The 14,545-nt window shown below is 33.9% G+C and overlaps 1 protein-coding gene and 2 non-coding genes across 3 annotated transcripts; 1 reads left to right on the plus strand and 2 right to left on the minus strand.

Annotated features, from left to right (window-relative positions):
- Positions 1-359: 359 nt before the first annotated feature.
- On the minus strand, positions 360-3,826 carry Cbr-nmur-1 (the record flags this gene model as incomplete). Its single annotated transcript, XM_002645266.2, has 11 exons — positions 360-429; positions 480-633; positions 1,094-1,216; positions 1,606-1,684; positions 1,758-1,841; positions 1,924-1,989; positions 2,035-2,154; positions 3,114-3,213; positions 3,264-3,410; positions 3,455-3,555; positions 3,671-3,826. 11 exons carry the CDS (start codon positions 3,824-3,826, stop codon positions 360-362), a joined length of 1,200 nt encoding a protein of 399 aa, XP_002645312.2.
- Positions 3,827-10,342: 6,516 nt separating this feature from the next.
- CBG28991 lies at positions 10,343-10,424 on the minus strand. Its single transcript has one exon. It is a non-coding gene (tRNA).
- A 2,631-nt stretch (positions 10,425-13,055) lies between these two features.
- CBG28727 lies at positions 13,056-13,128 on the plus strand. The gene has a single exon. It is a non-coding gene (tRNA).
- The last annotated feature ends 1,417 nt before the right edge of the window (positions 13,129-14,545 follow it).

Genomic DNA, 14,545 nt, shown 5'->3' on the forward strand with positions numbered 1-14,545 from the left:
ACAGATCTTTCTGTTTTTGTTTCTTTTTTTGTGTTATTGTGTTCAGGAACCATGTAGAAAATAACAATATCTATACTTCCTTATTCATTACTCCCCGATGACTTTCTGCAATGTAGTTGACCCCCGTTTTTTTCTACTTGAGAAGACTGAAGTTCAATGGACCGACAAATTTTTAGGCGCAAAAAATTTCCCAATATTTTGAACCCAAAACTTTTTTATTCAACCAAATAAAGCATAAAGAGAATCGAGCAAAAATATCATGGAATGAAAACGAATTATGGAAAAAAAGAGTCCCCCGTAATGAAAACTAGATGATATCAAAAATATAATGCAAGTTTTTTTGGAAACTGTTTAAGAAGTCAAGCGTTGACTTTTGGATCCAGGATTGGTACACGATTTGACATTGCTTGACGGAGAGGCGTGTGAGCCCTGAAAATTTTTGTTTCAATCATTTTTCTCTGAAATCAAGAAAAACTCACAAGCTGTACTTGCTGAATGAACTTCTAGGATAGCCATTTGATTTTCTTCCAAAACAATAATAAAAAAGAATGTCTTTGAACGCTCTTCTAAACCGACTGGATGCAACGTTGTAGGCGATTGGATTGATGATGGTGGCCAGATAGAACAGAAATCCTGAAATTGAAATATTTTGAAGAAGTATGTTTGTATATTGTGTACACGTCATTCAAAACATGACACCAGTTCAATTTCTGAACGATTTGTACTGATTTTCTTTCCAGTATTCTTTTTTTTTCTTGTTTGATGAAAGAATACCTAGCAAGCCCAGATTTTGATTAAAAGTTCAGAATGAGTTGAGGGTAACCTTTCTAAATACCTGAAAAAATTTTAAAATCCGCTCACCAGTTTTAGCAGAGTTACAGTTTCTGTACCGAAAATCGCAAATTCATTGTACAATAGCGATTTTAAAAAATGATTTTCTCTATTTTTACGACGTTTTAGAACATGAAATGTGCTGTATTACACTCAGAATTGAATACAATTTCTTATTTTAGACATTTTCTCGAAAAAAATCTTTAATATTTTCGAATTTTCCCTCCGATTTTCCTGATTCAAATGTCAGCTTACTACTCACCCGAAATAAAGTAGACATATTGATTGATCCAAACTAGAATAACCTCGTTATCCAAATAAAAGAACAGGAGGCGCTGGAATTGAAACGGAAGGTAGCAAATGAAGAAGGCGGAAACTATTGCACCTGCAATGAAAATGAATGTGTTTCTGGCGATTGATGGTCGATTAGTCTCAAACTATCTTTATCCGGAAATAGGATTAGGAGTTAATGGGATGGGACTAGAAGATGACCAGTATTTCGAGAAATAGGATGTAGTGTGCTTTTCTCAATAGTCTCTGATATTTTTAATATTCCATGATTTCAATTTGTCTGAATCTCTCATAAAATCCACTATATAATTTTGGTATTATACCTATATACTATAAAAACATAAATGAATAGATTGTACTCTCCCGCTTTGGCTCACGTATTCACATTCATTTTTCCGCTCTATCCTCTTCTTTCTTCACATTATTTTTCATATTCTAATCATTATATCTTTCTTTTTCTGTTTTTTTTCTGTCCAAACATACATAAAATTGCATTAATTTTTAGTTGCAGCTCTTCAGTTATATCCAATTCTCCCGCCTGGATCGTTCGATTGTTTGACACCTGAAACAAACGTCAGGTGAGTTGTTAAAGTCCAAAGTTTGATTTCTTGCTACACTTTTGTTATGAAACTCACTTTGCACGCGATTCTAGCATAGAGAACTAGAATTGTCAAAAGGGGAACCACGAAAAAGGCGATGGCCGAAAAGTGGAATAAAACCTGAAAATAAGAACTTGTCATTAATTTTTTATTGGGTGCGAAAATGTCAAAGTTGAAAAATCAAACACCATTAAAGACCCACTTTAAAAGTCGGCTCCAACTTTGGCTCAAACATAACCGCCACCATGCACATTTTTGAAGAGATTACCTGCAATTTTTTTCATGAGTTGGTTAGCTTGATAATCTTTGTTACCGGTATTTTATCATCCGTTCCTGGCCAGCTTCTCATGAGATAATCAGCTCTGTGGTAGATTCCAAACGGAGTAGCACATAAAATAGACACAATCCAGCTCAGTCCAATAATAGATTTCATCTGAATATTTTTTATGTTCATATTCTGTCAGATTTTTCAACGTTCACTATCTTACGATTAGTGACATACAGTACCCGTCAATGAGATTAAAAACGTGTTTTTCAGTTGATTTCTACCATTTTCAGGAGTCTAAAACATGACTGTAAAGTTTCCGATCACTTTGAAAAATTTAGAAAGTGTAATACAGATCTAGATTTAAAACTTCTCACGCATAATTTAATGTAAACTCCAATTTCTCAGCTATTTGTTGATTTTTGAAGAGCACCTATTTTTTCACGTTTTCAGTACAAAAAGGGTCCAACTAGGAGTGTCTTTCAAAAATTGGGAAATAGTTGAAAAACTGGAAAATTACAAAAAATTCTGTGAATGCAAAATTTTTAATCTAGGTCTGTTTCACACCTTCCAAAATTATCAAAGTGATTGGAAACTTGACAGCCGAGCTCCAGAACCCGGAAAACGGTCAAAGTTAACTGACAAATTCATTGGCTGGTACTAGATACATGTTTAAGAAGAAAGCAAACTTTGGCCCTTTGAAAACATCTATCGATATCATTTGATTGTTTTGAAAATTTGAGATCATATCAAACAAAATAGAGCTTCATTTTAGTAGTTTACAACTTTTTTGAAGAATCACTTTCTGGAAATATAGGTCGTTCCAAATTAAACTGGCTCAGAAGTTGCAATTAATGACAAAAATGTCATTCTCTAAGATTCTTTTGCATTTTTTATCTTGTTCAAATTTTCATATTGTCTCTGAAACATTATTGGTAACGGATCTTATTTTATATCTGTAGAAATATTCTAAGTATTCAGACATGCACTCCCGCTTTGCTCATTTCCGGTCTAGGAAGTGTAACTGATCCTTGCTTTATCCATTCGCAAACCGGATATGTGAATTGACATTACAAAGTAAGAAATGTATTTTATTCCCTTACTACATTCCCGTTACCCAAACTCACATTGCGTTTGAAAAATTGATTTTTCACAAGGTATAGTGGATGACACACAGCTACATATCGCTCGATAGCAAACACCAGAATAGTCAGAATTGAGACAGAGCTGTAATTTCGAATTTGTAATAACCAAATCCTCCTTTCCCGTTAACTCACCTCGTAGTTTCCGCAATTAACGCTTTCAAGTTGCAAATAACATCTGGAAATGGCCAAGGGTATTGATGCCAGTTCATCATCATCTCGAATGGTAGACCAACACAAAGAGTTACAAGATCCGAAACAGCTAGGTTGATTAGATACATACTGAAATACTCGGAGGTTGTGCAGCTCCGAAAATGACTTTTTACCTGGTATGAGTTTTCATCATCGGGTGTTTCCTCATGACAAGACAAGTGGCAGTGTTACCAAATACCCCAATGATGAAGATCACCAAGTAGAGAGCAGTGACCTAAAATTATACGCATTTTAGAATTCAGTGTTCTAGAACTGAGTCCAACTCAAAACTTCTTGTATTTATTCCAAATTTCTTGGAACATTTTTTCTATCCTTTCTTTTAAATAAACCTTGTAAAGTGTGACGTCATCCAGCGCTCGTTTAGAAATAAAGCAATGCTCCATGTAGCATGCCTCTTTTTCTTCCACAGAGTTCGAATAGGCAATTGGGCACTCGATAGCCAAACAATCGCATTGATCGGTGACATTCATACACACTTTGAGCATGTTTTCACTTGGCTGTAAGAATAAAAATGAACAACAATCAAATGAGAACTCTCCGTAATTCAAAAACAGCAAAAGTCGCAGCCAAACTCTGAATAAGTCATTCGCATGTGTGACTTAAATGAATCTCTTCTCTGTTTTTTTTTGTTTTTACCTACTAATTAGACAGGATAAACGAAGAAGAGCAAAAATCACGACTCTACTCGGATTAACAAGTAGGATCTGATTACGCTCCTTGAATCATATGCTTAGAAGGAAAAAAAAGTCAAGTTCAAGTTCAAAAAGTTTCAAGAAGTTTTGAGGAAACTTTTTTTCGCTACAAAAGAAATTCATCGTGTTCGACGAGCCAGAAATGCGGTGAAACGAATCCCATCCGGTGTGGGGTTTAAGGGTAAAGGTTGCAAAAAAATGTAGTTTTTTTAACAAGTTGAAATTTCACCGTCCGGAGAGACGTCATTAAAAAGATGTTACGTAAAGATAGTTTAAACAGGGAAATCCATCTTTGAAATAGGCAAATGACGTTTCTTGAAAGTTGAGCAAAATTTTAAACATAAGGAGCAATTTATTATTCAAACATTGAAATGTGAAACAGGAATGCTAGCTCTAGTTGGTTATTTTGAATTAAATTTTTTTTTTGAATTTCAGATAAATGAAAATCATCTTTTCATGTCTCTCGATTTTTAAAAACCAAAATTATTTTCAAAATCCAAAATTTTCTCTAAAATCCAAAACAACAAAAAAGAGCAAGAATGTTCATAAAGAAACTCAGAAGCAACTTGACACTCAGGTCACATAGGTTTTGCGCGAAATTTCGATCTGCGCCTAAATCGGATGACTCGTGAGAACCAAACTCTGACTCAATGGTTATGTGCTTAATAGATGTATACTTTGGTGGGAAAACCGACGTATGAAATAATGTTTCAAAAGGCTACCCAGACTGGGTTTGGACGATGAAATCACGAGACTTCCAAATGAGAGAAAATTTTCAGTGATGAAGTGAAAAAAAGGATAGATAGATAGAGATTTTGATGCGAGAGCTCCAATTTTGTTTTGTCTTGCAAAGTAAGAAAAAAAGCAAAATTTTGAGACCAAAAAGAAGGACTAGATGAATTAATGAAGAAAGAAAGACAACCAAGAAAGTTTCTGGAAAACACAGACATCAGTTTCTTGAACTTATCTTCTTTTTTTCTACATGCTGACGTTGTGTTTCAGATGTCAGATACATCTCATTTTCTGAATTCGATTAAGCCTCTGGTTTCACAAACAAAAGCATTGAAGATAGGACTATGTATTTCCAAAAGTATCATGGAAGATGATTTTGAGATTACAAAAAAATAACGTTTGAATGAACAATTAATTTCATTACAGTAAAAATTCATTGCCGTAAATCCTGTCATAGAAAGGCTCTCTAATTTTTAACTTTGAGCAAATTTATCTCTGTTCCTGTCGAAGATATAGAAAAGCTGTCTACTGGTAAACTGTTTATCTTAGTGATACAAACATTTTATCAATTTTCACAATTTTTAAATCTCTAATGCGAGCCGAGATAATTGAGCTCAAACTTGAGAGTGTGTAGGGCCCTTCTATTACAGTTTTATGATAAATTTTTTCTCTTGTAATTCAATAAGGTTCTATGATTTTAGTTTATTAAATTGACTTTTTTATTACCCCCCACTACTTGGAATAATTTAAAATCCCAAAAAGCCAAAAATTTTATGCGCTCTCATCCATGGTGCACCTGACTACGTGTACTCTCATACTTTATGATCGTCGATTTTTTTGAGAATAAAAGAACTATATCGAATTCATATGAAATTGAATTTCCACATGACAGAGAGTTGCTCAAAGTGAGCAACGAGCATCTTTGAGTCAAAAAGAGGAACAACTGTGAGGACCTCGGGTATAGAGAATAGACACTCCCCCGGACGACCGAAATCATGCACTTTTTTCTTTTCCTTTTTTCTCTCGCTCTTCCTATATTGTGTTTCTGTGCTTCCATAACTGAATCCTCGTGAGCACAATAGTGAAGAAAAACAAGAAGGAAAAGAGAAGGAAGAGGCGTTGGAATTATAATAGTTGGGGAGTTTCCCCATCCCGGGGTGACAAAAGAAAATGGACGGAATTGACCTAATTTCTCTTAACACACACACATCTCAACCAAAAAAATGTTTTTGTGTTTTGGGAATAAAAAATCGCTAGATGTACTAGACAGTCTAGGACGTTACCATTATAGAAACAACAGAGTAATACATAGTGTTCTCTGTTCGAAGCGGTGCAATTAGAATGTAGCTCCTTAGAAAAATATAAAATAGACAGTAGCTCTTCGGAAAAATATAAAAAATGAGACGAAGAATATTTTGAATTTTGATTTGAACCTTTTTTTCTTGTTCAGGAAAACACGGAACTCGTCTAATTTACTCAATTAAGTTTTGTGTTCTTTGTATTCGAAGTATTTTCTAGGAACATTTCAGAATTTTTTAATGTATTGCTTTCTTAGTACTCGAGAAATTTTAGTTTGAGAAAAATTATTTATTGTAGTTGTTTTTAAAATTTCCAAATATGACCTTTTCTGCAATACACCTTGAGTTCTAATTTTAGCTTTCAACACGAGCCCGTACTTTCATTTGAATTTTTTTCGAATGTCGACATCACACCTTTTTTCCTACGTCTTCATGAATAGGTCAATGATGATACACATTCACACAAAAATTGCACAAGAAATGGGGCCAAAAAATATGAATATTTTATACTCAAGAGGGTAATTGCTTCAAGAAAAGAGCTTCGAATTGCGTGTTTTCACACTGAGGAAGTGACATGTTGTTGGAATGAGTAAATATTGTGAAAAAGGACGAACAAAAAATTCTAATTGGTTTTTGGAATTTTTGGAAAAGGATCTCGAAATGCAACATTAGAAAATATGGGATAAACATTTATTCCGTTCAAATTGTAACAGAATATTAACAAGGTAACATCAAAACCTTGTAAATTGAGATTTTGATGACATTTTTAGGAGAGGTTAATAATAGTGTATTTATACATTTCTGAAAATGTTAAAATCACATTGAAAGTTTCCGTCAAATTGAATCAGTTTCAAGAAATCGCGTTGTCCGTGCAAACCAGCGGTTTTCAAAGACGATTTTCTCAATTTATAGGACGTTGTGTTATAGGACGTCAAATTTGTTGTGTTAAATTTCGCATTAAAAGTATTTTTTCATTTGAGACATTTTCTCAATGAAGAATAATTTTTAAATTTGAAATGTTTCCACAATTTTCCAGATCTATTCGAAAATTGAATAATCATTTTTCTGAAAAAAAAATGTTTGAAATATGAAATTTGTTTTCCTTCTAAAATATAACACAACAAATTTTATGCTTTTAAACGTCCTAGAAATTGAGCAAATCGCTTTTGAAAATTGTTGATTCTGCACAGAAAAGGCAATTTTTGGTACTGAAACTTAAATAACTAAACTGAAACTAACGAGCGGATTCTTACATTTTGAGAGGTAACTAGATAGGCTAATTTTAACATATTCTGAAACTTTCATAAAATTCTGTGTTTACAAAGTTATGCGATTCCCTTGTAACACCAAAATCTAAAACATGTTTATAATCAACAATCTTAAGTTCTCACAATGTCAAAGACTACTCACATCTATGTGAAAACCTTTTCCCTATTGAAACTTCTAAACCTCGTGCTCTAGGCTTATAAAGTGCTTTCGACTTACCCGAAATGGGAAATTCATATTTCCGTCCTGATAGTAGAATCAAGTGAGGATAATAGCAAAAAACAGAGTAGCTTGGCTAGACACAATAAATTATTATATGGAAGTAATATCATGTGTTCTGAATACTTTCCTAGCAGTTATTTTTCCTTGGAATCGTATGAACTCTAGGGTCTTTCACTCTAGGGACTTCTATATAACAGTGATTATCTAGAAGAAAAATATGTGTTCCGTTTTTTCTCGGAAACAGAAAAAAAGCGACCAGGAATAGAAGCGGCAGAAATAAGTGGGCGTGGTTAAGTGTCTTCTCTTGTTAACCAGAAAGGATGCCAGCTATAATACATCCGCTATTTGAACTTTCGACATTCGAGGATATGGTTCTCTCGCTCTGTTCATATTGGGCGCGAATGCTGCATAATAAGTGAATAGAAGCGTATTGTTGCAGGCTAGATAATGGGAAAAATTGGATGGTCACGGAGCTGTGACCTATCTGTTGAGAGAATGTTGTGTGTCACAAACACGTGGAGCTCTATAATGCACAAAAATGACAATGGAAATGTGTGATTTTACAGAATTTGGAGCCCCGTACCATGTCTGTTTACAAAAAATTACACGGTTGGTTTGTTGGACAGACAATTATATCTTTTGAGAGAGGGAAAACACCAGAGAATTCACTTTTAACTTTTGATATCACTCCGATCATCTGTTTAAATCAAAACGAGAAACGCAACGATAAATGTTTCATTGGAATTCCTCATGTCACGTTGGGGCGGAGGTTTCTAAAATCTAGTAGTACTTTAAAGTATTTTTGGTTTTTGCACGCGCAGCTTTATCACTCAATTATTTTTCTAAAAGGTCAGACTTCAGTTGTAGCTCGTTTGTAGTAAAATGTTCAATTCAAGAAAGATCAAGATCAAATTTTGAAACTGTATTATTGTTACACTAGCAACTTCCCTTTTAAATCTATAAAACTCACACTATCGTTATAGTATTCAAGCATTATTAGGGTAGAATTTTCACTAGAATCTACAGAGGAGGAACATTGAAAAATGATCTTCAACTCCAACCTTTTATTCAGAGTTTTAAGTTTTCCGATCTTTCATTTCCGGCCCAATTTCCGAAAATACAACTTATAACATACAACGGAAATTAGTAGAGGCGGTACATAATCGCCACCGAAGGAAAATGTTAAATATCCGATGAGAGTGTGTGAAAAGACAAAAGAAAAACTGGGCAATAACTAGAGAAAGATGGGTTGAAAATCGAATTTCCGGTCTTCTGAAAATTGGCGCGAGGCGGCGGTGGGTAACAAAGCACGAGCTCAATTTATTTGCTACATGGATGATTTTGGCTGGGGTATGATACTCAGCGTTTATCAAATCGGTGTGGGAGCATTTCACTAGTCTTCAGCTTCCAAGGTAAGTCAAGACAACGCGATATGCCAAGAACGTAAAATATTTTTTGAGTGGTTTCCACAGTGGCTCCGTTCAGAAGATGTTTGAAATATTTTATAAGAAACGTAACATTATATGTACACTTTTAAAAGAGTCCAAACATAGATTTTAGTGATCACAGGTGAAGACTGATATGCATATGTCATAAGATGAGCTGTTTTTCAAACTAGAACACGTCGTGTTAATGAGCCAAAAAACTGAGACGTTTTAGAGAAGAACCATGAATCAGTAAATGGGCTTGCTAAAACGGATAAAAAACTTTCGAATATTTTTTAGTATAACGAAGTTCGGAGATTTTTTCATGACACTTAATATTATAAATACTCGAATAGAATGCTACCCTATACTTGAATTTTGAGCTCGTATACCGTCAAATCTGTATCGGAAGGGCCGGTCTGTCTATTGTTCCAGGGGTTCTCTAAAGAGATCTCCAAATTTGATGAAAACCTATCAATTTCATTTTTTTTATTCGAAGTTTTCATTCTGCAATTCTAAACAACAAAATTACGAATTTTTGAAATTCTGAGATCCCAGAATCTCTAAATTCAAAGTTCAGGAATTTTGCAGATCAAAAATTGAGAAATTTACGAGTTCTTAAATCACAGTTCCAAAAATTCTGAAACTTTTAATCACCACATTTTCTCTAATAGACGCCCATGGGCTTCTATTAAAGGGTGGGCTTCTATTTTTCGAAGCACCTCGTGGGGTGGGCTTCTATTAATGGTGGACTTCAAATAGGGGTGAGCTGATATTAGAGAAAATATAAGGAAGATTAACAACTTCAAGTTTCATGGAGGCCCTTCTATCATAGTGCTCTCATAAAAAGGTTTCACTGCGTCTCGATATTTGTGAGAGATCTCAAAAGTCCGAAAAATAAAAGTGTTGGATATGAAAAACAGTTTATCAATTGACACATGTTTCTCTCTATACGCAAAGAACGAGCTCAAATCAAAAATATAGGGTGGCGATCTTAAATTTTTTTTCACGGTATATGCAAAAGATAAATCCGAGCTGATTTTACGAAAAATTGCCCAGATTGAATTATATTTTTTTCTGTTCCAATTAAGAATAGTCACCTGACAGGAAGAAATAAGAAGCTGAATCTGTCGTAATCTCTCCGGCATGTTTAAAAGTCCAATTGAGAACGTTCTACTTTCGAAACATTTTCTGGTATGTCTTTTTTCCAACTCACAATAAAAAACGATATCATGCTGTTCGCATTCATTCTCACAATTTTTTCATATCGAACCAAACCTATCAAAAACCAAATTCATTCATTCATAACCAGACTTTTTCAATACTCTTCTTGATGTTGCCAAACATTTGACTAAAAAAAAAAGATTCGCAGTCAGCAGGATTCGAACCTACGCGGGCAGAGCCCAATTGATTTCTAGTCAATCTCCTTAACCACTCGGACATGACTGCACGTCTTGTCACTGCGTTACAATGTCTTTAGGCGCTGGCGGAATGATATCAGTCGGTGGGGGGTTATGTTTGCGACGAATTTGCCGGCGGAAGAAAATTACATTGTGATACTGCGTATTTTTATTGAAAGCTAGTGTTTTCAAAACCATTCTGTTCGGTTTTCAGCCAATTTTCTATTTTTTTGGTTTTCTTCTCTTCAGATCTTCTAAATAGTAATTTTCACAACCAGTCTCATTTACTGTAGCCAAAGAAACTAATCAGTCACTATTTCCCCGCTTTTTACTAAATTCGTAGTCTTATTGAAATCTGAAAAAGAAATAAAAATATATCTTTGGATCAACTGACCCCTTTGATGTCATTTACCACAATACGCTCTCTATGGTCACCAGAATACTCCAAACTGATATCTCTGACGTTCATCTAATACATTTTTTTACGATTTTGCAAATGTTCTATTTTAATTTATCTTCACTGTTCTGATTTCCACTGAGTTCGGCGTCAACATGTGTGACGATGCACTTTTTGTTTTTTTCTACCTTTCCACTTCATTTATCAAAAAACCAAAAAAATTCGGTTCATCTATTTTCTCAGTTTCTTCTCATCTGTCACATGTTTCATTTTGGAGACTTTTTCGCAGATCTCAAGAAGATTAATTAAAAATTAAAAAAAAAGTTCAGTACAACATGCGAAAGTATCTTTCCACTTTTTAAAAAATTTTTTCTTGCCGCAAAATCTGAGCTTCGGTGTCAATTTTTCATGAGAAAATCGGAAAGAATGTGCCCACATGAAAAATCATTTTTTCCGAAATTTTGAAAACTTTTTTTAAAAATTGATTTTATGCAATCTATAATATGTCTGTGTGTACCTTGTCTAATTATATGGACATGTCGAAAGTGGAGATTTTTTTTCAATTTTTTGATCTTAACTCCCTCCCTCACTAACTTTTTAGAAACGTAAGGGCAAAGAGTAGTATGTCACGTGACTTTTTCAAGCTGTGAGAATGTCTAACTCAAGAAGTGTCATTATTAATTCAGAAGTTCAACTTTTACTCTGTTTGTTGAACAAAAGTTAGATACTTTTCAGTGATAATTTGGTTTTGAAAAGATAAGTTTTTTTTTAATCTAGATGAAATGTTTTATATTACTAATTATGGCTTTGAAAATATGTATAAAGTTCTCCAATTTCGATAAATTTCCGATCACCCTTGGACAAGGATGAAATACAAAATAGTTTTTGTACTCAATTCTTTTAGAAAGCTAAATCTGGATTCTCGTCCCATTTCGTAAAACCCCACCTACTCACTTCAATGTTCAGAAATTCTAAGACCCCAATACTCCAGCCACACCTCTCCCACCCCCACTTTATTTTTCATAAAGTCATTCCGCTTTTATTTGCTCCGAAATTTCACTTTCGATTTTTTTTCGCTTTCATAGTTTGTGAAAACTTCCAGGTGAGTATCAATTTTCAATTTTGTATACTTCATAGATTCATAGACTCTTCTAGATGTGTGATTGTTTATATTCTAGTAATTCGAGTAACTATCATCCTGAAAGTAGTCACTACGTCTGAATTTGTCATTCATTTTCGGTTTTTGCATTCACAAATTCCTTTTTTCCATATCTAATCTCCCACCTCATTTTGCACTATTGTCTTTTTTTTTATCCTACTAGCTTCATAGTATATCCCTTTTATAGTCTACTATCATTTTCTTAACTTTCCTGGTATCAAAAAAGGATACATGACTCATTAATCCCAAGTTGTAGACAAGAAAGCTTTTAATCGGGGGTCACTTGCATTCTTTTCAAGTTTTCCAATTTTTTCTCATCGTCTTATTTTCTCTGCTTATCTTATGCGTCAGCGTGCTCAGATGCCCCTCATATGTTATTACCGAATCACCAATCTCAAAATGAATTTGATATGAGTAAAAAAATCTCATCTTCTTTTTGGTTTTTTCACAAGTGAATAGAAATTTATTGATGATTGTTAGGCAGCCAGTTATTCTAAAATGTTCAAAATTTGCTCGTCAGTTTTAGCAGAGTCATATCAGTTTCAGTACCAAAAACCGTGATGTTAGTGGAAAAGAGAGATTCCAAAAATGATTTTTGTAATTTTTAGGACGTTTGAAAACATTCATTTATTTTTTTTTTAATTGAATAGTATTTCAAATTTCAGACATTTTCTTTTGAAAAAATATTTTCTTTTGAAAAAATATTTTCTTTAAAAAAATATTTTCTTTTCGACTTTTTCCACAATTTTTCCAGATTTATTAGAAAAATGAAAAATTTGGGAAAGTGTCTGAAATATGAAGGTGGTTTCAATTCTGAGTGCAGCACAACTAAATGCATGTTTTGGAACCTCCTAGAAGTTGAGAAAGACCTCTTTAAAAATTGCTTTTGTGTTGTAAACTAAAACTGATAAAATCGGCTGAAACAGGCGAAATCCTCTCGCACCCAAAGCGAGAATCATACCACTCAGACCATTCGGCCACATTTTCTATATCTCCTTGCCAAAAACAAGTGCTTCTGTATTTTTCTACTCTAGTGTTAGCCGCTTGAATCAGAACAGGTTCTTTTTCGGAAGATTTTATAAAACATTGGCAATTTCACATCTTCCATTTCTTCATTTAAATACGGCCAAATAGTCTAGTGGTATGATTCTTGCTTTGGGTGCGAGAGGTCCCGGGTTCAATCCCCGGTTTGGCACACTCTTTTTTCTCATTCATGCCATTTTCACGGTCAACTTCCTCATCTCGTTTCTCACCCAAAAAAATGTGTGATCATATACTAAAGTCTTCATCTTCCATCCAACGTATTTTTTTCTTCTCTATTTCCATTTGTGCCACACTAATCCACAGTGCTGTAGATTGCATTTTATGACATTTTTCTCCTCCTATTCATGTTTATTCCTGGTGCCCTTCTTAATCCTGTTTGATAAAAGGAATATAATCCACCTAGCTAGGTTTATTCGAAAAAATTTTTTTTGACAACAAATATCTTAACATACAATTTCCACGAAAAATTAAGCTGTGCATTCTAAAGTGGTTTGCTGTTTTTTTCTTGAGAAAATTAAGGACATGGATGAATTTGATCAGAATTCAACGTCCTCTTGTTTTCACGCAGAAGAGCAAACTTCAAATATTCCGGTTATTTTTAATAGTTACAACTGTTTTCTAGAAGTTTGAAGCTGAATCAATTAACAAACCGACCACATCCTGTTCTCTAACCCACTTAAATATTCTCAGAACGTCTGCGTGGGGGGAGAAGACTTCTACAAATCTCGATAATTGCTGTAGTGCACTTTTCGTTTGTTGTTTCTGTCCGAAGGTAGATAATTCGAGAAAGAACCAAGCAGATTTTTAGTTATCTTTTCTATTTTAGATTTTTTTCTAGAAAGCCACTTTAGAATTTGTTCTAGTCTCTTTTTTTTTAATTGATTTTAACAACTTTTAACTCTTCATTCACCTTACAAGGGAACCTCAACACGTTGTAAGCCCAGACTTTAATGAAATCTTTTTTGGATAAGTTAAGAGTTGCCTATCTAGACATTTCTGAAAGTTTTAGAATCCGTTCACCAGTTTCAGCCGAGTCATATTAGGTTCTGAAATTTTTAAAATACCATGTTTCAGACATTTTTTTTCAATTTTTTTTCGAATTTTCAATGATTTTCCAGATTTATTCGAAAATTGAAACAACATGTATTTTTCGTAAACTGCTTTAGTTATCAAATTTCATTTAACTTTAAATGTAGCAAACAATTTTAATGTTCTGAAACGTCCTGGAAGTAGAGAAAATCGTCTTTAAAAATAGTTTTTTTTGTACTGAAACGGCGATTTTTGGTACTGAAACTGATATAACTGGGCTGAAACCGGCCAGCGGATTCAAAAACTTTCATCCAAATCTGGATTTACAAGCTGTTGAAATTTCCTTGTTATATGATAATGTTCGAACTATAGAGCAATTTGTTGACAGTGTAAGTTTCTTTCAGTTTCCAGTCGAATTGGCTCTCTACGTAATGATGAAAAAATCAGTGTACCTGAACCCTTAAAAATAATCTCTTTTCTCTGTTCTCGTATTCCCTTGCTAATTTCCCAGCGGCTCACAGAGCACAAACTTTTAAAAAGT

Source organism: Caenorhabditis briggsae, assembly GCF_000004555.2.
Source record: "Caenorhabditis briggsae complete genome, chrX, whole genome shotgun sequence".
Taxonomy (NCBI): Eukaryota; Metazoa; Nematoda; class Chromadorea; order Rhabditida; family Rhabditidae; genus Caenorhabditis; species Caenorhabditis briggsae.